The sequence below is a fragment of the Myiozetetes cayanensis genome, unplaced genomic scaffold (assembly GCF_022539395.1).
Source record: "Myiozetetes cayanensis isolate MyiCay16 unplaced genomic scaffold, myiCay2020 scf5-8, whole genome shotgun sequence".
Taxonomy (NCBI): domain Eukaryota; kingdom Metazoa; phylum Chordata; class Aves; order Passeriformes; family Tyrannidae; genus Myiozetetes; species Myiozetetes cayanensis.
In genome coordinates, this window is record NW_026087742.1 from 646,196 (window position 1) to 669,352 (window position 23,157).

Below are 23,157 nucleotides of genomic sequence, written 5' to 3' on the forward strand. Positions count from 1 at the left end.
ACCACTGGGAATCCTGATTTTTCCGAGACTTACCAACAGGAAATCCCGGGGCTGGAGGGCTCAGCTGTAATGAACTTCTTGTGTATTCAAGCACTGAACGTCGATTTGGATTACAACCTCAGAAAAAAGCACTGAGAGAAGGCAACTGTCCCCTGGGGTCACCTGTCAGGAACTCCCTGAGACTGCCCAGATAGGGACCAGCACAGCCCTGAGTTATATTTGTCCCCATGCAAATGTATCAGCTAAGACTGAACAAACCTACTACGCCTTGGAGACGAGCCCCCTCCTCCTCTCCCAGCACCTTTTCCCACTTTGCACAGGGATTCCTTGGCTGTGGATGCTCCATCAGAGGCTGCCCAAAGAGCTCTGGAGCAGTCAGAGGTGTTGGGAGCCTAAATCCCTGTTAGTGCACATCTAAACCAGGGCCACTTGGGTCGTTGTGGGAGCCCAGAGCCCCAGGCACAGCCAGGATTCCCACCCTGCCAGGCACAGAGGTGAAGACAAGACAGGATGCCAGCAGAAAGCAGCACAGGGGCAAGAGGGACAATACACACCTTCCCCTGCAGGCACGTGGCCACAGCCCTGCCCCTGCTCAGGGCTGCCAGCAGTGCCTGGTAGCTCATCCACCCTCTTTTCTCCACAGCCTGGGTGCAGACAGGAGCAGGGAGGCTGGACTGGAAAGCTGGACACCTCCATTCGTTTCTCACACTCCACCCTCATCACTCTGATAAAAACCTGCAGCAGGAACGTGGCTGAACGTGCTTGAGCTCAACTGGGAACTAAGAGAGAAGATACTGCAGCATCATAAACAAGAGTCTTGAGCTCTGAACAGTCACAGAACCACTGAGGCTGGAAAAGCCCTCCAAGGCCATCCAGCCCAACCGTTCCCCAGCACTGCCAAGGCCACCACTCACCCATGTCCCAAGTGCCACATCCACAGGGCTGCCAAACCCCTCTAGGGATGGGGACTCTGCCCTGGGCAGCTGTGCCAGGGCTGGACAACCCTTTTGGGGAAGATTTATCTACATCAGATCCACTCTCTCCAGCAGCATCTCCAGTTACATTTCAAGGCAAATAATTTCCATCTCTTTCTCTCCATTCCTCACTCTTCCCTTTCATGCAGCTGTATTTCAGTCATGCTGTTCAACATTGCAAAAGAGCTTAAAGTGAAATTTCTGCCTCCTGTATCTTCCCACTCCAGCTCCAGGACTGTACAGATGATGCCTTGGCTTTTTCCTCTCTGCTGACAGACAGATGGGGTGGGAGAAAAGAAAAAAAAAACCAAACAAAAAAACTACCAAAAAACCCCTGCTGCTGCCTGGAGAGCCCCTGTAGCTCTTCACATTTCACTGCTCCCCACCAGCGACTCCATGTCGTGGACAGTCCCCTCCCAGGATTGTGCAGCAAGGCTCCCGTTCAGGGGGAACAACAGCCTTCCAGGCAGACAGCTGGTGCCTGTTAGCTGGGATCACAGGAGGTGCTGATGAGCAGCAGTGCCTCCCTGGAGAGGGAACACAGCCCTTCCACCAGCCGGGAACGGCTGCAAACCCAGCTGCTCCCAGCCCCACCGTAGGCTTGTCCAGCTGTGTGCCACCTTTTTGGGAGAAGCATAGAAAAACCACTGCAGTACCAGGATCTGGAGCCAGCAAGGCAGTCGAGGTCTTCAGGCCAATCCTCCTGCCCAGATATTCCCTTTTGGAGCAAGGTGGGTTTGATGACCAGTAAGCCCAGGAGTTCTGGGTGCTGGGAAGGACACTGTGGTTGAAAGCAGGAACACAAAGGAGCCATTAAGGAAGACGCACAAGTTGAGAGATACTAATCGGGTTTATTTTATAAATACAGATGAGCTTTCCCGCAATTACCAACATAGTTTTAACGTGCCATTTACTCTGGGATATTCTGGTCTTGCTTATTTGAAATACCTGGTCAAGCAAGGATAAGCCAGTGCTGTTGTGCTTGCTATAAAAATATAGTGGGATCTGATCTTCCAAAACTAATATTCTCAAAAATCTCAGGAATTCCTAAGTGAGGGGAAAAGACTGCAATGAAATGCTTTCTCCACTTGAAGACATTTGCAGGCATTTAACAGTGTCACAGCTGTGCAGGAACTGAAAGGCTTTTGACAGTGGAAAAGCACGCTGTGATCTATCATCTCACCTCCAAACCTACTGTTGGTTTCTCTCCCACTGCGCTGTTTGCAAAGTAATTTACAGGGGGTGGAAGAAAAATAAACACACAAACAAGGAGAAGCTACGAGATGGCTGCAGCCTGTACAACCCCCCAGAGGAGCTGGGCAGTGTTGAACCAGCCCTGTGACCCTGTCCCTCCTCACACCACCTGCTCCACGGGAAGTGGTACAAGAGGAAAAGAAACCCAGGGATAACTGAAGGCCTCCTAAAGGTACTTCCACGGAAAGCCTCTCCAAGCAGCTTCGTGCGACAGATGCAGAAATCAACCATTGTGCCTGACACATTAACAATTACAGGGCTCAAACAGGAACAGCAACACAACACTGGGGAGCAAAACTAGACTGCATTTGGTTTGTGCAACCTGAGAAAACGAGCAACTTGTGAAAAGAGAAATGATGCCAAGTGCCACTGGTGCCCTGCAGACCCGATCCCACGTGTGGCCCCACGTCCGCCAAGAGACACAGCGACCTCACAGCGACCCTGGGGGCTGCTCTGAAATGTCACTACCACAGTCAAGTCACGCCCTCCTGTCACACAGGAACACGAGGGTGCCTACAAACAGGATCTCCGAGTGCTCCCATCCAGCACCTCAGCCTGGGACAGACCAAGGCCAACAAATGGCTGTAGAGAGGCCCGATCCGCCCACCCAACTGCAGACAGAGCTAACAGAGGAAATGTGAACATCATTTAATACAATCACTAAAGATGTTAGCTGGAAAAAATGCATATCCTAGGACAGTGCTATTATGGATATTGGTTCTCACATACACGTCTTGTTCTGACAACAGAGAGCTGAGATTATACAATTCCACAGTTGAACAAGGGAATTTTGGCTGGCCTTACGGTGAAGGCAGGGAAAGACTAGGTTGTGGTTCAAAAGAAAGCATAAAACCAGGGAAGAACAAAAAGCCAGGCATGATGAAGTGTTTTTTATTCTGCTATATGTTTTTATATTTCAGAGCTCACAGCTGAGCCCAGATCCTCGGGTACACAATATAGAAGGCAAGAGCAATGAAATCCAAATGGAAACAAACACCAGGAATGGCAGAGCAGCTGCAAATTGCTTTCCCATTAGTGCAGCTGAACACGTGTGGCAGTGCTGACCTGCACCTCCAGCAAAGCCCTGGAAGCTTCTTCCTTCCAAGTACAGATGGTTTAAAAAAAAAGGATATTAATTCAGATGAATAATGTGAAATGCCTCCTTCCTGCAGAGGGTGGAACAATTCCACACATTTGCCTAATTCCAAAGTGCTGACTGCGCTCCCAGGGATTTTAGGAAGACGTCTGCAGTGCCCCTGTGTCCCCAGCAGACCCCTGGGAGGGTGGCAGCTGAACCCTCTGTGTTGGCAGTGGGTCCATCAGGTCTCTACCTGTGCCCAGCCCCAGTGGGGAAGGGTCAGGCTGAGATCACTGAACAGAACCTTGGAGGTGATTTACTCCTCAAGGTTTCCATGGGAAGGAAGAGCGAGTATGGAGGAGGAGTGGGACAAAGCCCCAAATGTCATTTCTGATTAACCAGGTGCAGGTATCACACAGCTGCTCATTCTCTGGCATGTCCTCACTGCCAACTGAAGACCCATCAGTGCAAACTAGAACTTCACAGGCTCCAGAGCCCAGCCAAGAGAAAGCTGTTCAACTGGAACTAATCCATGGTATTTCTCTAACACTGGCTACATTGCTCAAGCATACACAGGAGTACATGGGAGAAGGCAAAGATGTCTTACCATAAATGTACTTTTAAATTAAAGGGTGTTTGTTTTTTTTTTTCTCTTCTGAAAAGATTAAAATAAATTTAACTCTAAAGAATAATTAAGAAATCAACAAATATTCATAGAAGGGCCTGATCAGCACTAAAAGCTGTTTTCAGGAAAGCCTTTATAAATGGATTCCAAGGCCTAAAAAAAAAAAGAATTCCAACAGATTATAAATACCAGACATAAAAGGACTGGAAGCAGAATAAACCTTTACCTGGGGCTGTGCACGTTACCATGATCCTGCGTCACCGTGCTCAAGTCCATTTGTCTAACACCATAGGAACAGCTTTAGCTTTTTTATTTTTATAATTAATATAAAGAATAAGTGCAATTTGATTTCCACCCAGAGCACTGATTCCCCCCCTCCCCGTCCCAGCTCACTTGTCCGAGCTCTTGCGGGCCCTGCGGAAGCTGGACATGTTCTCGTTGAGGGCGTAGATCCTGCGGGAGAACTCCTCGAACTCCCCCAGCACCTGCTCGTCGCACTCCACGGCCACGGCGTGCTCCACCGGGATGGAGTTGAAGTCCTCCAGCTGGTCCCCCGAGCCCAGGGCCGTGGCCTCCATGCCCATGATCTCCTCAGCCTGCTCCACGGCGCAGCACAGCATGGGCCCGGGCAGCTGGCGGGGCTGCTCCTGGCCCTGCTCCTGGCCCTGCTCCTGGATCCCGGGGCCCGGCCCCACCGCCCCGTTTATTGCACTGCAAGGGCCCGGGGAAGGCTCCTGCCGGCCCCGGCGCGGCTTCAGGCTCCCGCTCTCCCCGTTCAAGCTGCCGCACAAGTCCTCGCCTTTCCTGGCGTTCCCCTTGGAAGAGTCCAGGGAGGTGTCCAGGGAAGAGCTGATGGGCCCGGCCGTTTTCTCCGGCTCCCCCGCGGGGGCTGGGACGGCCACAGGCTGTGTTAAAGCAGAGTTGTAGCTGGGAGGAGGAGTTTTGTACTGCAGTCTCTCGTTGCCGGTGCTGGCTCGTTTCCGGAGTCCCTTGTCCGGGGAAGGAAGCCCACTGGAGAAGCCAACGTGCAACCTGCCGAAGCTGGAGCTCTGTCTCTTTGGAACGGGGATCGCGCTGGACGTGTGGTGCCGGTCGCTGCAAGGGAAGGCAGGAGGAATCAGGGCTGGCAGGCAGCTCCCCAGCAGCGCAGATGTTTAACCAAAGGCTGCAGCGATTCTTTTATCGCAACCCCGGGCTCCGCTTGGCCAAGGACTCGCATCCTGAAGTGCTAAAGCCCCACGTGTTTAGTGCCGTGCGAACCACAGAACACACCCCAGAGGAAACTTCCCTGAGAAGCAGGGAGGCTGTGCAGGAACTCTTACAGAGCCCCATGGTTTGGAGAGTCAATCACCCAAGAAACCACCACATTATGTTAATTCGGACTGTTAACACCGTTTTATAGGACCAAGCTGCGCTTTATGAATTATTGCTATTGACTGTGTATTTATGAATTTATGGCCTGTGCTGGGCCATCATAAACTCTTCAAAAGTGAGGATTGATGGCTGAATCCTCCACGAGCAAAGAATTCAACAGTGGACTTCCCTAACAGCTGCTCAAAGGAGGAAAACCACATCAACTTCGCTATATGCAGAAGGTTATTCTTGCCAGATCTTCTGCTTTTCTGTGTCAATCATTCCAAAATTTCTGGGCAATCATCAGCCTCTGTTTCTTGAGGAACACAAGCGAATCAAGCTTAATTTACAAGTCTGACTTCACTATTTAATTCAGTTCCACAAACCACTTTCACTGTCTCAGGTTCAATAATTTGGAACATCAGCTTTGCATCATCTGAGCTGTGTTATGTGAATTCTCTTTCACTGGCTTAACCCTTATCCAAATATAACCACCACCCCATATGCAAATATCTAATATGTACATTAACATAAGGAACCAGTTCATTTTCCTCCGAATTAAAAAAATAATAACAAAAATACAGCTATTACATAGAGTTATATACATAACTCTTAAGATTCCACTGCTGTCAGTAGGAGCCTCCTTCATGAACTCCATTTAAGAGAAACTCCTTATGTTCAAGGCCTGATACATTTTAGGATTTGCCTTGCAGGGGAAAATCTTGGAATAGCAGTTATGGGGAGTCCCTAGTGTGGATCCTTTTCCACAAGACTTTTCTTGTTTTGCTGCCCCTTGTAAATAGGAGGAAGTTGATTGCAACGAGTCCCTCTGTGAAGAATAAGTGTCCCCATGGCAGGGCAGTGAGCAGCACTACTGCTCTTTCATTTCCTCTCCCATCCCAACTCCTCCCAGGCTGCCCCTTAATTCCTCTGTAGGCCTTCCTTCTCTTCCATAAAGCCCTCAAATCACCTGAAGGAGAAGTTGGTTTTCAGGATACACATTTGCAGAAGTGGATAGGTAAGGGCCACACATGGAGGGAGCAGCAAAAACGTCAGCTTTTCCTTAAGATTTCAACAGCTGCCTCAGACCTTTTGAATGCAAACTCCACAAAGCATTTGCAGCTTTGTATGTCAACCAACCCCTTCACAATCAACCATTTATTTTTGAAGTGATGTAATATGACAAACACGAGAATCTGAGGCAGGAGACTCGAGAACTCGGGCAATGTGCACTGCAGATATACTGGGGATGGTCTGCTTTCCCTCCCTTCCCCCAGCTTAGAGCTTTCTGCCCTTGCTCAGAAAATAAATGAATACTCTGCATTTCTTATTTGATGGGATTCTGTTTATCTGACAGTTAAGATGGCAAGCTCTAGGAATTTACCCAAGTTCCAGAATGTGCAAATATTCACAAAGCCAGATAGTCAAGACACATCATCGGTTCCAGGGGCACATCCTCCTATGTTTATGTGAACTGATTCCTCAGGACAAGCGATAACTGAGTCCTGCACATCACTGCTCCAATTACAGGACACACTGCAATGAAGCAGATGGTGCTTTTCAGTGCAGGAGATCGCAGGTTTTGCTGCCTCTCCAGTTCCAGATACTTGCCTTGGACACTTCCAGGGATGGGGCAGCCACAGCTTCTCTGGGCAACCTGTGCCAGGGCCTCCCCACCCTCAAGGGAAGGATTCCTCCCCAATATCCAACCTAAACCTACTCTCTGGCAGTTTAAAGCCATTCCCCCTTGTCCTTTGAGCTTCACAGCTCACGGAATTAGTACAAAAACTATGTAAAAAAGGAAGTCACATTGGAAAACAATCCTCCAACTGCTCAGGAAGTTTCGAGACCGTCAGGTACCGTCCCCAGTGAGGAGGGCTTGGCTTGCAGGAGCACAGCCCTTTACTCCAAGGTACAGCCTTGACCTGAATTACTGGGGTTGAGCTGCTTCCAGCTTCCAGCCCCAATTCCCTGGCCCATCTCCTGAGACAGCAAACAGGTGTGGATGCCTGTCCACAAAGAACAGCCTGAGACTAGAGGAGTATAAAACCTGAGCTGATGAACTGTCATCAGGCCCCAAAGACTTTTAGTCATCAGGCTGGATGAGACTAGAGCTGGTTACATATATGTACAGTTCCTCTCAGAAAGCAGGACTTCTAAATTAAAAGTAAGAGAGAGAAACCTCAGGTTTATTGGACATTCTAGATAAGAGAATGACATCATCCCCCAATCTCAGTGTTTCAATTGCATCCAAACCTCAAAAGCCAATTTGTAGCGGTCTAACTTCAGCTGTAAGTTTTCCTGGTGGCAAAATTACGAAGTAGCTATTTTCTGCCCCAAATGTTAGTTTGCACTAGTTAATAAATAGTCCATTTGGGCATTCTAAGGCACAAGGCACAGACTGCATGCTGTAAACAGGCGAGATGAAGTGACTGAAGCAGGACACAAACATTTCTGAAGTTATTTTCCTAGTGAACACTTTCTGGTTGTTTGCAGTTCTGATAAAAAGCTCCTTCAGTCAGATTCACTTGTGATTATTTAATCTGTCTGCAAGGGGTTCAGAGAAGCTGTAAAGCAGTATGAGGGACAGAACACAATTCACAGGCTCAAATATGTATCTTTTCCTCCCCACAAAATGTTTCCTCTGAGAAACATTACTGGATCACAGCTGGTTAAAATACTAAATCTTGATTGCCTGGCCAAGAGCCAAAATCCACAGCTACAGCGCTTTGGTATGAGAATGCTTTTAAAAAAACCCAACAACTTAAACACCATTTGATCTTTTCTGTTGCAAACTATGACCTCATGGCAGCAAGAACGCTAAATGAAGGTGTTTAGGTTGGTTTACAGCCATCCATGAAACGGTTTGAAGCTCCAAGAGCAGCTCAGAGCCAGCACCGTGTCAACTGTGCTAAAACAGCAATAATAGTTTCTCACCTTCTTAGAGATTACTGGTTCAGTAAGGTACAACAGCCACAGGGAGGCTGCCAGTATGAAGCTGAGGTGAAACCGCATCTTTTGGCAGCTGAGAATTTCTAAGACATGTTAAAAAAATACCAAATCTTCACAAATTAAGCTACCAGAGTTTTCTTAGCTCCAGAGTTTTGGGCTCCTCTCGGTCCTAGCGGCACGTGAATCAAGACAAACCTTCAAAACACAAATTCAAGCCTTGGCACACAAGTATTTTTGAGGGAAGCCTTTAAATGCAACTCAAAAGGGCATCTCCCTGACTACAGACAAGCCCCTCCAAAGGAGTATCTTGTATTTGCCAGCATTAGATAAGTCTATTGTCTATCCACCAGGAAAAAGCCCTCCTCCCTGGACTGCTCAAGTTTGCAGAGAGCTCTTTACTTGCTGTTAGTAATCACACTGTCCCTCAGAAGTTACACAGAGTGAAACAAAAATAAGCTGAAGAATAGGAGAGAAAATGAGTCAGTCTCTTGATTTAATGCAACCATGATCTAAAGAGCCTGAGCTTGTGGAAGGTGCATCTGAACACGCCAAAGGAATAAAATCATGTTAAAAACATCCAGGCTACGTGTAAGGAGAGATTTGAGAGGGGCTTCTAAAAAAAAGAGGGAGAGCAACTTTTTAAGCAGGCAGAGAGTGATGGGACAAGGGAGAACAGTTCTAAACTAAAAGAGGGGAGACTCAGATTATACATGAAGAAGAAATCCTTCCCTGTGAGGGTGGGGAGGCCCTGGCACAGGTTGCCCAGAGAAACTGTGACTGCCCCATCCCTGGGGGTGTCCAAAGCCTGGTTGGACAGGGCTTAGAGCAACCTGGTCTAGTGCAAGGTGGGGGAATTGAAACTGGATGATCTTTAAGGTTTCTTTAACCTTTCTGTGATCTGGTCTCAAAAGCTGGAATAAACTGCATGCTCAGAAGACTTTAAGAGGAAAAACTGCACAGGGCCTTTTGCAACGGCAAAAAGCTGATCTGAAAACTGAGCTGCTTTTGTGGAAGCCAGTGAAACTCCAGGGCTAAAAAACTGGACACAGGGAGAATTATTCCCAAAAGGAAACAAAAAGATTCAGGGAACCACAACCGAGACAGCTTAAATCAACAACAACTTTGGCTCATCATCTTTCACCTTCAGATTCAGCATCCAGATCTGATGTCAGGAACGTCCTTTTCTGCAGCTCTGTAGCCCCTGTAACAGTGTGAGGGAACCAACAGATCTGTCTTGATTTTGTCTACATCCAGCACAAATCATATTTTGCAGTAGGGGGAAGGGGGAAGAAAAGTAAACACAGCAGGATATTGGTGCCAGGAGAGACATGAAGAGGGAAGCAGAGCTTGTAGACCTGCAAGCTTGCTGCCATAAATCACACGTGGAGGGATGTGAAAACATGGATTAATCATTTCAGTGTCATGCCTGAGGAACCAAAGCAACACAGATCTCCCCAGGCAGAGGGATCCAGCCATCAAACCTTCATGCACAGGCACTGGGCTCTCAGCCCTCCCACAGGGCCAGCGCTGACCCAGAGACCTGAAAGCCAAATCTGCTCTGATGCACAAAATAGGAGGGCTCTTCTACAAGAGCTGTGTGGGATTGTGTTGGATGGTTTTTAATCTGAAGAGGTAAAGAAATTATTATGTACCTAAATCTAAACTGATGCTTATCAGAGGGAGGTTAAGCCTGAAATAACCATGTATTTCATTTACACTGAATATCTAAGGGATTCAGTTCAGTCCAGGTTGCAGAGAAGTGCAGATGTCTCAAGTCAAAAGCAAAAATGAGCTCGATGCGTGGCCTAGGAGATAACACCAGTTCTGTTCAAGGAGAAACCTAGTCCAGTGCAAGTACTGGTTTTTTAATACCAGCTCATTATGGTTTGACAGAACTGAAATTCAGCAAAGCCCAGCTCCAGTGCTCAGAAAGGAAACTGAAGAGCAGCAGCAAGTCCAAACAAACCTGGCAGTACAAGTGAACATGTAGATAAAAACCCTCCTGTGTCCCTGTTCTCATCCTGCAAACCGAGGATAACCTGGAAATACTTTACTGATTACGGTTTGTGGCACAGGGTATTCACAGGGATTCACCTACAGTATCCTAGAAACACAGAATTCCTTCCAATCTTCATTTTAACAGCTGGTGGCTTTCCTGCTTGTTCCAGTGTAGGGGATCAGGTATTACCTACAGGACAGTGGGCATCTGTACTCTGCCCAATTATCAAAGTCTAGCCAGCTTTCCCCTCGAGCTGTAAAGCCTCACTTCCATTTAAATTATTAGGAAGCACTAAGAGCATTGTTTGGAATCATTAGCCTTGGAAAAAAAAAAAAAGGTTAAAAACGAACAACTATTCTCACCAGTTTTGGAGGTGAGAAGGAAATGAGGCATAGACATCCATGGGTGGGGGGAAGGAGGGAATGTGATACTCCCAGAGAACTGGGCTTGATATTGCTAAATGTTTGGAAATATTATCCAGCCAAAAAAATGTGCTTTGGGTTGCTAATGACTGTGCACCACCTACAGCAAACAACAAGAGGGTTGGGTGATGGCAAAACCTCTAAGCCAGACTAAGACTCGCTCTAAGGCAGAATCATACAGAGGGTGCCCCGCTACCAACCATTAGACACAGTCTTAAGGCACCAGTTAACTCTCCTCCCTCTCGTGAAGAACACTGCTTCTCACACAGGCTTCCCCTCCTACCTCAACCTCTGAGAAGGGCTGTGGGCCCATAATACAGAAGGTAAGAAAACAGTGGCCATTTACGTGGTGTGTATTTTGGGCAACTCCCAGTCTCACCAACTTGTGAAGAGGAGCTGCTTGTTTGTGATATATCCTTACCTCCAAATGTTTTTGTAGCACCCACCTCTTTATTTTAATCAGACAAAAAAAAACAAACCAAAAAATACTTACCATCTCACCATTAGCCCAATCTCCATGAAGTTTTTCAGGTTGGGAAGAGTTTGCCTTAGATCTGGAGTACTCAGCCCATGCTGATACCTAAGCTACAAGAACAGAAAAAAACCCCTTAAAATCAGCACAGCTTTCCAAATCCCACAGAACATAACACTATGGTCAGTTAATTTACCAGGCTTTCAAGAAAGCGTGGGATGATTATCCAGCAGTTCCAGGAGATTTATTCCTCTTAAGGAAATGTTCCATTTAATACTTGTATTAGCAGAACCCACCCAAGAACAGGGACAAAATAATCAGTCAATCTGAGTGTGAAACCTCCTTCCACTTTTTCCATTTTCTATCTGTCACAGGAGAGCAGCCTCACAGCTTAACGAAAACACAGCCATCAGGGGAAAGGACCAAATTTCAGCACAGCATTCTGAATCCACCAATTCCAAACATTTATTTGTGTGCAGGGGTCACTTGTCAGTCTCAGTGTCTGCTGGAATCAGTAGTGGAATTGTTACAGTTACATCAACCAGTAAAAATACATATTGTCACACAACTGATGGAAATCTGTGCTCCTTGCACAGTTTATATCAACAGTTAAAGTCCCATAATTAAACCCAGCACTCAAATCAGATGCCACGTAGCAAAGGGAAAGGCTTCAAACACCGACTGACTTTAACCCCACTACTGACTCCTCCAAGCTGCTTTTCCAAACCTCAGATTATGACATCCACATGACAACTGTCACTGATGGGAACTATAAACTACATGCTTGACAAGTTGCCAGATTAAAAATACCTTTGAAGAAAACAGCACATGAAAGGGAGAAAGCCCCTCTTTCAAGTCTGAATCTCAAGACTTTGGGGGAAACTTAGCAGAGAAATGTATCCCTCGTGTGGTTAAAATATAAACAAATATATCAATATAACAAGAGAAATATAAAAAGAAATACAAATATAAAATATTTAATATAAATAAATGCTAACTATAAAATATAAATAAAAATTATAAATATAAACACAAAATTATAAACACAAACAAAGAATATAATACATTTATCCCTTGTGTGGTTAAAATATAAAGAAAAAGTCTCTAAATTCCAGTATCTTTCAGGCTATTGGGATGAAGCACTACCAATTTAATGAGGAGGTCTCAGCAGATGTTAAAACACCCTCTAGAAGTCCCAGTTGGCCTCCAATACACACAGCAACTGTGCAAATTCCATGCTGCTTGAGCTACCTGCTGAAACATGGAGAAAAATCCCACTCCAAGATAAATTAATTTAGAATTCCACTCCTGTTTCCATAATTCCTGACGGTAAGGTGCAAGGCAAGCATCCTCTAAGCTTCCAGAATCTGACTCCTCCCAAACAATCAGTTTGTCACAGAAAAAGACCCCTGAAGTTGGGAACGCTTTTTCTGCTCATCTGAGTTTTAGAAAGAAAAAATTACTTAGGGAGAAAATAGCCCTCAGTCCTGCACTGTACACCAGGAGGCCATTTATTCCAGGTTATTATTTCCACATGGACACAGCCAAGTCACGTGGTGGGCTTGGATTCACATCTTCTGCTACAGTGACAGAGCCTGGATTAAGACAACCATACAACATAAATTCCAAAACCATCACCACACTCTCCTGATGGGATTACAGGGGATTTGGTTTGCCAAAGAACTTGCCTGGAGCAAAAGAAATAAAGAAGAAAGGGGAGGGGGAAACCCCACCAAAATCAAAACCTTTACATTTGTTCCTCCTCCAACAACTGAAAGTTCATAGAATACCCCTTTTTATAACCATCTCTAAATTCTAAGGTTTTAGAGCGGGAAAGAATTGGATTAAGGGTTCTTTCTATTTCCAACAGCCAAGATCAGAAGAATGCATGGGAGACTCATATTAAAACATGAGCAAAGCCACTGTTTCTCCTAAAACACATTTTCCTATTGCTGATAGTAGAGTTGCACATTAAGTAAAGTGAAGATGAAAGTTTTATTTGAAACCTCTAGAAAAAACTCCCATTTCAGGCTGTGAACCAGCTCCACTCTGAGCATCTCTCAACCACTACTCCAACCAAGCATCTTCATCAACGGGACTTTTGTACCTAATTAAACTCATGCCAGACACAGAAAAGCTTACTGCCTTCCTACAGGCAACAATTCCACATTAAAACCTTCATTCATCCAATCTACCAGTACAGACCCCTGCTCTGTGAGCTCATTAAGACACAGACCTGCAAAGGTTTTCAGTTACTCTCCTATAAAGTCCGTAAGAAGGACTAGAGCCACTAAAGTTTTTTCAAGTAAGCTGGCTTGAAAAGAAACCACTTAGTTATCTTTCTATTTCTGGGTAATTGCAGATTGCACCCAAGATCGCAATTAGGGGGTTTTGCCACTCTGGGGCTGCCTTTTAAGAAAAATACCGGTATCCTGCATTTATGTGCAAAGAACAACAGCCCGTTTCCTGCCTGGGTTCCTGTGACAGGGTTTCATGACTGCTGCTATACAGGCACATACATTTACTTTCAGCCAGAAACCACAGAGTACCTGGACTGGAATATCTTTTTTTGGGGGAATGCAGAATGACTCCAATTCTAAACTCATCTGTTCATCATTTCCCATATTGTTTCCCCAGCCATATTCATCTTGTTCGGAGCCATGTGGAAGCAGTCTAACAGCTCAGAATATGTTATTAAAGTTCAAAATAGCTGCCCCTTCACTACATGTTATGCATAATATTGAAGTCTGCGCTGAAATCTGCTGTACTTTTGGACTTCCCTCAGTCTCTCAACTGGTCCTTGATGTTGCAGCACCATCTGTACCTACACAGGAGGTGGACCCAACCCACTACACTGTGCAAAGCTCCTGCTCTGCTAAGGCAGTCAAGAGCAATTTGGAATTACTTTCAGCTAAATGAGGAGTTTCTCTTGATAGCATCAAGAATTTAAAAAGAACATCTGCTCCGCAAATGTGAAAACCTACAAACAAAAATAGAAGCAAAAGTGTTCTTTCAATCAGCTTTGCAGAGCTGGTCACAAGCCAGGCATTTACGGAAAGGTTTTCAGAGGATGTCAAACGCTGGGACAGAAATATAAAATGCAAGTTTTAATAAAATGACATAGTTAATTGTTTTACAAGATCCTGGATGACTTTTCAGAGGATGAAGGAGCACTGGCTGGGGTTCAGATGACTAAGCAGTGCAATAATGGAAACAGAAAGTGTTGTTACAACGCCTGTTGCTATACAGACAACCTCGGGGCTCGGTGAAACAACGCCTGCTGCTATATAAACAGTTTGTGTGTTTGTACCTTTAGGGGAAATTGTAAACTCTTAGATTATTGAACTCTTCACGTGTTGCTTGCCTCTGTTTTCCTGAAGCTGGGGAGTTGTTCTAGCTCCGAACACCTACGTGGCTTTCCTGAAAACCCCGGAGCTGCAACATCAGCGAAACACGCTGTGGTGTAAAACACCTCCTCGGATAACATAAATCTAAACATCTAAAATTAATTTTCATTTCTCATACTTCAAAAAGACTGCCAGCAAACATCAACCACAGTTTGGAAGTAAACATGACCAAGGGGGTTTTAAGTTTTTTTAAGCTTCTTGGGGAAGCAGGAGGGGAAAAAGCAACATAACAAGCACTGTGATTATAACGAGTCTTCAAGTCCTCAGTGCTGCTTTCAGAAGGAGCAAATCCAGGACTGCCCCAGCAGTGACAGCCCTCATCCAAGCAGGAGGAAGTGCTCAAATACAACAGCTATTTTAATGGAAATTATGACTTATCTTGATATGTCAACACCTGCCTCCTTCCCCCAGACTTCCACCTGTAAAGCAGATGTTTACTTTGCAATTCTTTTGGAGCACTAAACTAACAAGAAAAACAAGTTACTTCAACATCCTTGAAGACCCACGTCCTTCATTAATCCACAGGGTACACACAGTAAAGTTCCCCAAGCTGACCCAGAGTGCCTAAAGCTTCATTAAAACCACCTTAAAGGGCTCCACCACAACTGGGATTTAGCAATGACAGATAAGGCACAAACAGCAATCGAAGGAGACAACAACTGCATTTTATCCTTTACCTTCAAAGGGTGCTTACAGTCACACCGTTATTTTTAAAGCATTCTTAGTCTAACCTGGCCTGCTTTGTCCTGCATTCATTAGGTAGAGCTGATATGAATAACATACTTAGCAAGATACTGCCAGTGTGAAGCCATTCCCCTTTGTCATGGCACTCCAGGCCCTCGTCCAAAGTCCCTCTTCACTTCCATCTGAAAGGCAGGCATTTCATACATGCATGAAATCTAAGTACAAGAGGGATTCAGCAGTGACCAGGGAAACTGTATTCTCATCTGATAACAGAACTAATTCCCTTTTACCTTCTTTGGTTTGCCACAGAATTACATTAAGCAGCATCTTGCCCTCTTTATTCAAAGACAGCGGCAGCCTCGATGATAAACACTCAACAGCCTGTAACGTTCTGCCAAACATTTACGAAGTAGTTTTCTTCTAATATTTAAAACTGAAATGTGATAATAGGCAATATTTAATACTGGATTTTGGTTTCACAGCAATAGTGTTTATTGGAGATAGACCTCAAGAAAACAAGGAAATAGGAGTACGTGTTTGAGTACATGCAGAACACACTGGAGAACTAAACACTCAGATGAGCCAAGAGCTGTGTTTCCTCCAGGACTCTCTCATGAAACCCTTGCTGAGAGTGAACTCAACACCCCTCCAGAGAGGTCTCACACATTAGCCTTCGTGCTTCCAGTCTGGTGTCCCAGTAAGGATACGGGGACCCAAAAGACGGGCTGGGAGAAACAGCCCCTCACGTAACTAAACCATTCCAGTGAAACTTGGTGGTCATGGGGCTTGTTATAAAAACCAACGCATATGGACCCCCATGCCCATAAAGGTGCCTCTCACATGCCATGACTGTTTCATAAAAAGGACATTAAAAAAGGCAATTTAGAAGACAGAGCAGTTACTGGCCTCGAAAAGCTTCCCCTGTTCCCCAGTGAAGCACTGAAATAACTAAAACCATGTTTACTGCAGTCTTGCTGCATTTATAGCTTGATAGGATGAAACTATAGAGCATAACCTTTCCAGGTTCAGGTCAGAGCTTCTTAAAAGGGCTTGGAATCACAAAGTGATGTTTATTGGATTATAAGACACTTATTTCCTATGACCTCATTCATCCCGAGCTCTTGTATTAAAAATCCTTACATCAGGCACAGAACAAAAGGTCAGATGTGCAAAAGTCAAAAGGAGAAAGATAAAGTAACACTTTGTACCTCCACCTTAAAACCAACATTTTCTGGATGTGTTTAGCTCCCCAAGTGTAATTCTGCACACCTGGAGGTTCCTTTTTACCTATATAACCCAAACAAGACCCTAAAAATATCAGAGGGGAAATCAGGAATGCACAGGCAGGTACAGAGAACTGGCCCACCTTGGCCTGGCTGGAAATCACAGAGAACACAGTGCATGGTGCTACTCACTCCTTCTCCATTTATTCATTACTTTCACATTTTGATAAATCCACTCCCAAACCAGGCAATTTTCCCACCAGTGCAGCTCTACCCTGTACCTTAAAATGTTGCAGGAAAGGAACCTGCAGAACTATTTCAGTGTGCACAACAATGTGCTCCATCTTTCAGCTCTTTGTTCTTTGGTGTGATGTTGGGAAAAACCTTTGTTTTACAACGGGTTAAATGGCGTTTTTGGCAGTTCACTCATCCAGGTGTGTGAAAGCTGCTCCTCCAGGTGAAATGGCTCTTGCTCTGACAAAACATTACCCAAAGAGCAGGTGATTCAGCCTGTGCCACAGAGCCTAAAGGGAGCAAAAATTTGGGGATTATCAGCTCCCACCCACATCCTGTACCTCAGTTGCGTCCCATGTGTCCACTGTGTTACTTCAGTGGGCAGAGGAGACTGACTTGCAAAAAAAGAGATGAATCAAATGGGAAAAGCTCTCATTTGTGAGTACAGAATCAACAGTTTAACCCGTGAAAGACTTGCTTCCTCTCAGGATAACATCAGCATTCCCTGAACTCCACATGGCACCGAAACAGAGGGAATCGTCCCTCATGTGATGGACAGTTATTTCAAACTTAACAGCTGAGGTCAGGGAGCATTGAATCAAGGACAGTTCAGCACTGATCTTCCTTAAAACATCCACTTATACGTGCCACATTGAAGCAGAGCTTGGTTTTTCATAATTACGCAATATTAACTTGAGAAATATTCACATGAATTACACACAAGGCTGGATCAGAGAGATACAACAATCCCATAAGAATTGCAGCCTCTTGAAAAATAAAATACTTTAAAGCTCTGGATTTCCAAACATTCTGGACTGATCAAAAAGTGAACGAGCCAATAAGTATCAGACACTTTTATTCCTTTTGTTGGAGAACAACTTGCTCTAAACTTTAAGCAGGGTACAGAAGAAGCCTGAAAGGCATTTACAGATGATTAAGCAGCTGTCACAACCAAAGCTTTCAAAACAGGTTTTTGCCCTGATGTGCCAAATCTTATGCACAGAAGTATGAGACAAACCCTGTCCCAAGGAGGACAAAACATACATATTAAACTATGCAACAGAAGAATAAAGGATGTGGGGGGGAAACGAATATAACAGAAACTTGGGGGAAAAATCAAAATCCCAGAAGTCACCGTTTGTCACTTGATTTGCAAATGACAGAAGAGCAGAATTTTTATGCATTAAAGTCAGGGAAGTTTCAGGAAGATGCATTTTCTTTTTCCCATGAGGAGATGGCCACATGGCAGAAGGTAAGAAGGCTGCAAAGGAAGGGACAGGCTCCCAAAGGAGGTCCTGGAATTCCACAGGTGTTAACACTTTATACCTGATAGTGCAGCCTTGCCTCCAGTCACACACCCTATTCATTAGGAGAATTCCACACTACAGCTCTTTCCTACACTGCCACGTTGTGCCAGGGCTTGATAACAGACTTCTCACTTCCCTCTGTCCTTGAGTCCCACAACACAGAACTTATTTACACTACAAAGCAGTTTAGGTTGGCAAATCACGCGTGTTTATGGCAGCTTAACGAGATCAGGAATCCATTTGCCTTTTGATTACTAAATTTTGGTTCCATTTTATAAACACACACTCATTTATTTGAGAAATGGAGCAGTCTGAGGAGCTAATGCCAGAGCTGGTGACAGCTGCACACACACCAGTGATGGAACACACAGGGCACAGGGGGCTCCCCAGAACTGTTTTGGAGAGGGGACTCCAAGCACAGCTGGTGATGCCACATCTTCTATTCACAGAATCCCAGAATGGTCTGGGTTGGAAAGAACCTTAAAACCCATCTAGTCCCTCTCCCTGCCATGGGCAGGGACACCTTCCACTAGCCCAGGTTCCTCCAAGCCCCATCCAACCTGGCCTTGGACACTTCCAGGGATCCAGGGGCAGCCACAGCTTCTCTGGGCAGCCTGGACCAGGGCCTCAACACCTCCCAGTCAGGAATTCCTTCCCAATATCCCATTTAACCCTATGCTTTGTCCATGTGAATCCATTCTCCCTTGTCCCATCCCTCCATCCCTTGTCCCCAGTCCCTCTCCAGCTCTCCTGGAGCCCCTTTAGGCCCTGGGAGGGGCTCTCAGGTCTCCCTGGAGCTTTCTTTTCTGCAGGTGAACCCCCCCCCAGCTCTCCCAGCCTGTCCCTATACGAGAAGTGCTCCATCCCTCCCATCTCCCAATGACATTGGTCATCCCACCTGAGCTGCAGGAGCCTCCAGCAGGGCCTGGGCTCAGGCTGCAGGTGCAGGGATTGGAACAGGCAGAAGAGCCAAGATCTGCTCCTCGAGAGCAAGTTACCACTGGCCTTTGCCCATGAGCAAGGATAGGCAGGGTTTGAGCTGAATGAAAGGGGGACTGCTCTTACAGCTAATCCAGGCTCATTTCAACCCCTTGGATCTTGGCATGGGCGACAGGGAAGGAAAAAAAAAAAGAAAGCCTTTCCAACAAGTTTGCAAAAAGCACATGTAAACTCCCCAGGTTTAAATGCTGTGGCTGTGCATGAGCCCACTGCTGCCCTAGGAGACTTTCAGGAATGAAACCCCTCCGAAGAGCTTTTGGCTCTACACAGCTGGAGAAGGTACTTTGTGGTTTTTCAGGTGCAGTCCCTTCCTCTTGCCATTAAAATGAATGCTTGGCACTTCCCAAGATGAGGACTCGACTCTGGCTTCAACCTGTGCTCTTTCAAGAACACTTTTCCCTGTGCAGCTGAATTGGCCCCAAATTCAGACAGTGCATTCTTTCTGAACTGTATGTTTTATGATCTTAGTTTAGGGGCCTCGTAAAAGATGTAGTGTGCAAATCACAGCATCTTACACTCCCAGGGCCATAACCACTGCATCCACACTGCTACCCACAGCACCCTTAAAGATACTTCTGCTCCCTAGTGTTTATTGCCAAAACAAATTTCTAGGCCTAACATTTCTGCTGTTCAACTTCCCATGGAAAAGTTTAACAGTTTCTATTATAAAGTCGATTTTCTCACATGTTTGATAGTCTAACAGAGCCAGGAACTGCACATCTTGCCTCATGTCAGGATTAAGAGCTGAGTTTCAGCTGGGTTTCTTACACATGGCACCAACTTTACCAACAAGCACTCAGCTTTAATTCCATGCAGCGATTGGAAAGATGGCAGTTTGGCTGCACCTAAAACATGTGAAGGAGTATTTCGCTTTTCTTCTGTGCATGTTCCTTACCTCGTGCATTAGACAGGCAACTGAAGCACAAGGCAGCACTCCCAGGAGGGCAGAACTGGCTGATCATCTCCAGCAGGTCACACCAAGCACGGAATTCCTCCTGCCACCATGTGGACACACCAGAGGAGGGCTGGACACCAGTTACTGCCTTGGATCTGCTTTGTATTCATGTGAAAACAAACATCCTTGGGGAGCTGACAAAGGAGAGAGGGTTTTCTGTGTGTCCAATAGCAAAGTTCACGTGTTGCTAATGACTGTCAGATGAAAGCACAACTGTTCCTTGGCCAGGGCTGAGCAAACCCTGCCAGTGCCGGTCTGACAGCCCTCAATAGCTGTCTGACAAAACAAATCAGGATCAGGAGAGAAGCCTTCCCTGGGAGGTGATCCTGAGCACGTACCCAGCCTGAACAGAAGGAAGGACAACCTTAACTCCTGCACTGTAACAAATCCCAAAGACTTCACTCAGCCTGGGAGTGATGCCTGGGAAGGTGATGCTCAGAGTGCCACCATCTGCAGAGCCCCCTGACAAACACAGCCAGAAATTTTTACAGGGACAGGGCAGACAGGGACAACAAGGGGAGCAGTGCTAAACTAAGAGAGGGCAGGTTTAGGTTAGATACCAGGAAAAAATTCTTTACTCAGAAGGTCCATGGCTGTGCCCAGCAGGATGAGACCCCTGAGAGGTGCTAGCCTTGCCCCTGCTGTGTTCACTCACCACCCACAGAAAACCTCACCAAGCTTCAGCAGCTCCTAATATTCAACCACTGTAACAGGAGGTTTCCACAGTGTCATCTCAGTTTTTCTGCTGTGAATATCAGGGTGAGAGTTCATTTCCTTCTCCTCCTAAAGCCTCATCTTCCTCAGATGCTCCCCACACATCCTTCATTTACCAGCTGTGGAGTTTGTGGGACCTGCTACCTGCTGAATGCTCTCCCACTGCCCAATGCTTTGGAGAGCTGAGCAATTCACTCCCCTTTATAGCAACTGTTTTGTACTTTACCTTTGACAACGACAGTGAATTTTTCGGTAGATATTATTAGACATAAGTCACTAATTTCCCTGTGAAAAGAATAAAAGCCCCGCATTTGTTTGTTAAGAGTCAAAGAGCTGAAATCTTAACTGGAAATTTATGGTCTTACCTAACGTTATCCAACTTAAAAAGCTCCTCTGTGCACTTCGTGAGGGATTCAATTTTACAAACAGAAAATATGGGGATTGAAACAATTTGTGCTCATGTCCAGATGGAAGTTATTATGAGCTCTCGGAATTAACACACATTGTTTTGACTTCGGAATGTAACAGCAAAGCAAGTTTCCCCAAATAAATGCTCTACCAAGCTAGCACTGAGCTGCTTCTAATTCCAGCTGAATCCCCTCGAGAGCAAGATGTGGTTTCCATTGTTATTATCCTGCTGTTTTACAAAACAGTACCACTTTATCTCTAGAAGAGTCTTTATGTCAGTAATTTTGCTCACTATCAACCCTGTCTCACTTCTGCTCCGCTCACGTTTCTCCTTTGCCAGCAGAACTCCAGCTAATTGTGAAAGGGAATAAAACACTGTATAAAAATCTGTGAAACTGGGAGAGCTCATACAAACCCTTTCAAGTATTTCTTGAAGTTGATAAAAGTTTTTCTGGGCTCTTTGTCTCTCACCCACAGTGATCAAGACTTGCAGGAATGATTCAAGTGAGGTGATGGAGATGCAGGCTCTTCTCTTAACTCTCCAGTGAAGTCACCACTGTCCCTCTCAGGCACCTCCAGCCTTCCCACAGCACACAGAGGGAATCATGCAATGGAGTCACATTTATTCATTACAAAGAGTCATTTCAGGACTGGTTCTCTGAATTAAGGCCAACACCTTTGGGCCTTAAAAGCATCCTCTTTCAGGCTGTGATGGTCTGGAGATGAGAGAGAGAGGCAGCTGCTCATTCTCCATCCAAACTTCATTACTTTCACACACCCACATGAACCAAGCACCTGTGGGAGCTTCTCTGAAAGCAGCCCTGAGGTCTCCTAACAGCTACTTCAATTCCAGAGTTGCAGCATCCCCAGGAATACAAAGGATTCACACAGTCTCAGGTTTTCTGGTTGAGTCAGCCCCTGAGCACAGAGGGGTTGGGATGTTTTCCTGCAGTTATCTACCTGTTCTGCTTCCACAGTGGAACTCCCCCTGGGCAGAACTACAAAAAGCAGCAATATTTGACCAAGGATATCAAAACAAAGGTGACTACAACAGTTTATGTGGACATCAGTAACACTTCCCTGATTAAATAAGTAGGAGAAGCCCCCCTAGAAATCCCGAATTACTTTTATTATGTTTTTATATCCAAGAGCAGACAATCCCAAACATTACCATGTGAACCACTGGTGTTGCACAAACCACTTCAAAGCCTGGCCACCACCGCTCCAGTTTGCACAGCACCACTGACCCCACGGAAATTTGGAAACTTTTTCCACACAAACACGCACTAAAAGTCTTCATTTACTTTTATGGGTTCAAACACTTGCCAGTGGTTTCAGAAACCAACTGCCAGGACCTGGAAGGCAAAAGGGGTGAGTGGCCCTGTGTTCAGCAGCTCAGAGGCCTCAGAATGGGAGGTTTCAGTGGGTCCAAGAGGGACAAGTCAGAGACAAACAGGAAAACAAGGGAAGTGGTGACAGTTCCTATAAAATGCAACAGGCACAAGAGCCCACCAACCCCGACTACACCAACTGCAAACAACCAGAGCGTGAAGAGTTCAGCTCCTTGAGGAAGACAAGAAGCCCAGAGGTTCTTGTTTGCATCTCATGACTGAATGGCAAACTCCACAATTCCCAGGTCAGAGTGAACTAATGGGTTTATGGAAGCAGAGATTAAGGAAAGCATTGATTTGATAGTAATGGAGAGGGAGAGCTATCAAAGAGTATTTAATCCCTTTTTCTCACCAGTCTTCCCCATGAAGGTCAAGTGTGAACAGCTGGCTGCTATTACTAATACCACCAACAAAGAGGCACAGCCTAAGCTCCACTAACAGCCTGGTTAAGTGAATTTCCAAGATTAGCAGGGCTTGATTAACTTCATCTTAAGATATTTTAGCCTTTAAGTAATTTCAGAGCCACTGGAGGTTATCGTCCAAAATACACTGAGCATGGGCAAGACACCAGAAGTCTGGAAAATGGTAAATGCAATCCAAGCTTAAAAAACAAACAACACAAAAAGATCCAGAAGCTTTACTTCAATTTGGGGTAAGGAATGGCGAAAAAGTGGTGGAAGACAGAATTGGAAAAACAAACAAGTAG

The 23,157-nt window shown here is 45.6% G+C and overlaps 2 protein-coding genes across 2 annotated transcripts in view; one reads left to right on the top strand and one right to left on the bottom strand.

Moving 5' to 3' along the window:
- Window positions 1-23,157, top strand: part of WNT11 (Wnt family member 11) — a 202,779-nt gene that overhangs the window by 106,512 nt on the left and 73,110 nt on the right. The gene's annotated exons all lie outside the window — the stretch shown is intronic.
- Window positions 1,806-23,157, bottom strand: part of UVRAG (UV radiation resistance associated) — a 62,765-nt gene continuing 41,413 nt past the window's right edge. Inside the window, exons 14-15 of the mRNA XM_050331844.1 lie at window positions 11,151-11,242; window positions 1,806-5,026 (exon numbers count right to left, since the gene is read on the bottom strand). Coding sequence (XP_050187801.1) covers window positions 4,321-5,026; window positions 11,151-11,242 — 798 coding nt within the window. The 3' untranslated portion in view covers window positions 1,806-4,320. The remainder of the gene's footprint in view (window positions 5,027-11,150; window positions 11,243-23,157) is intronic.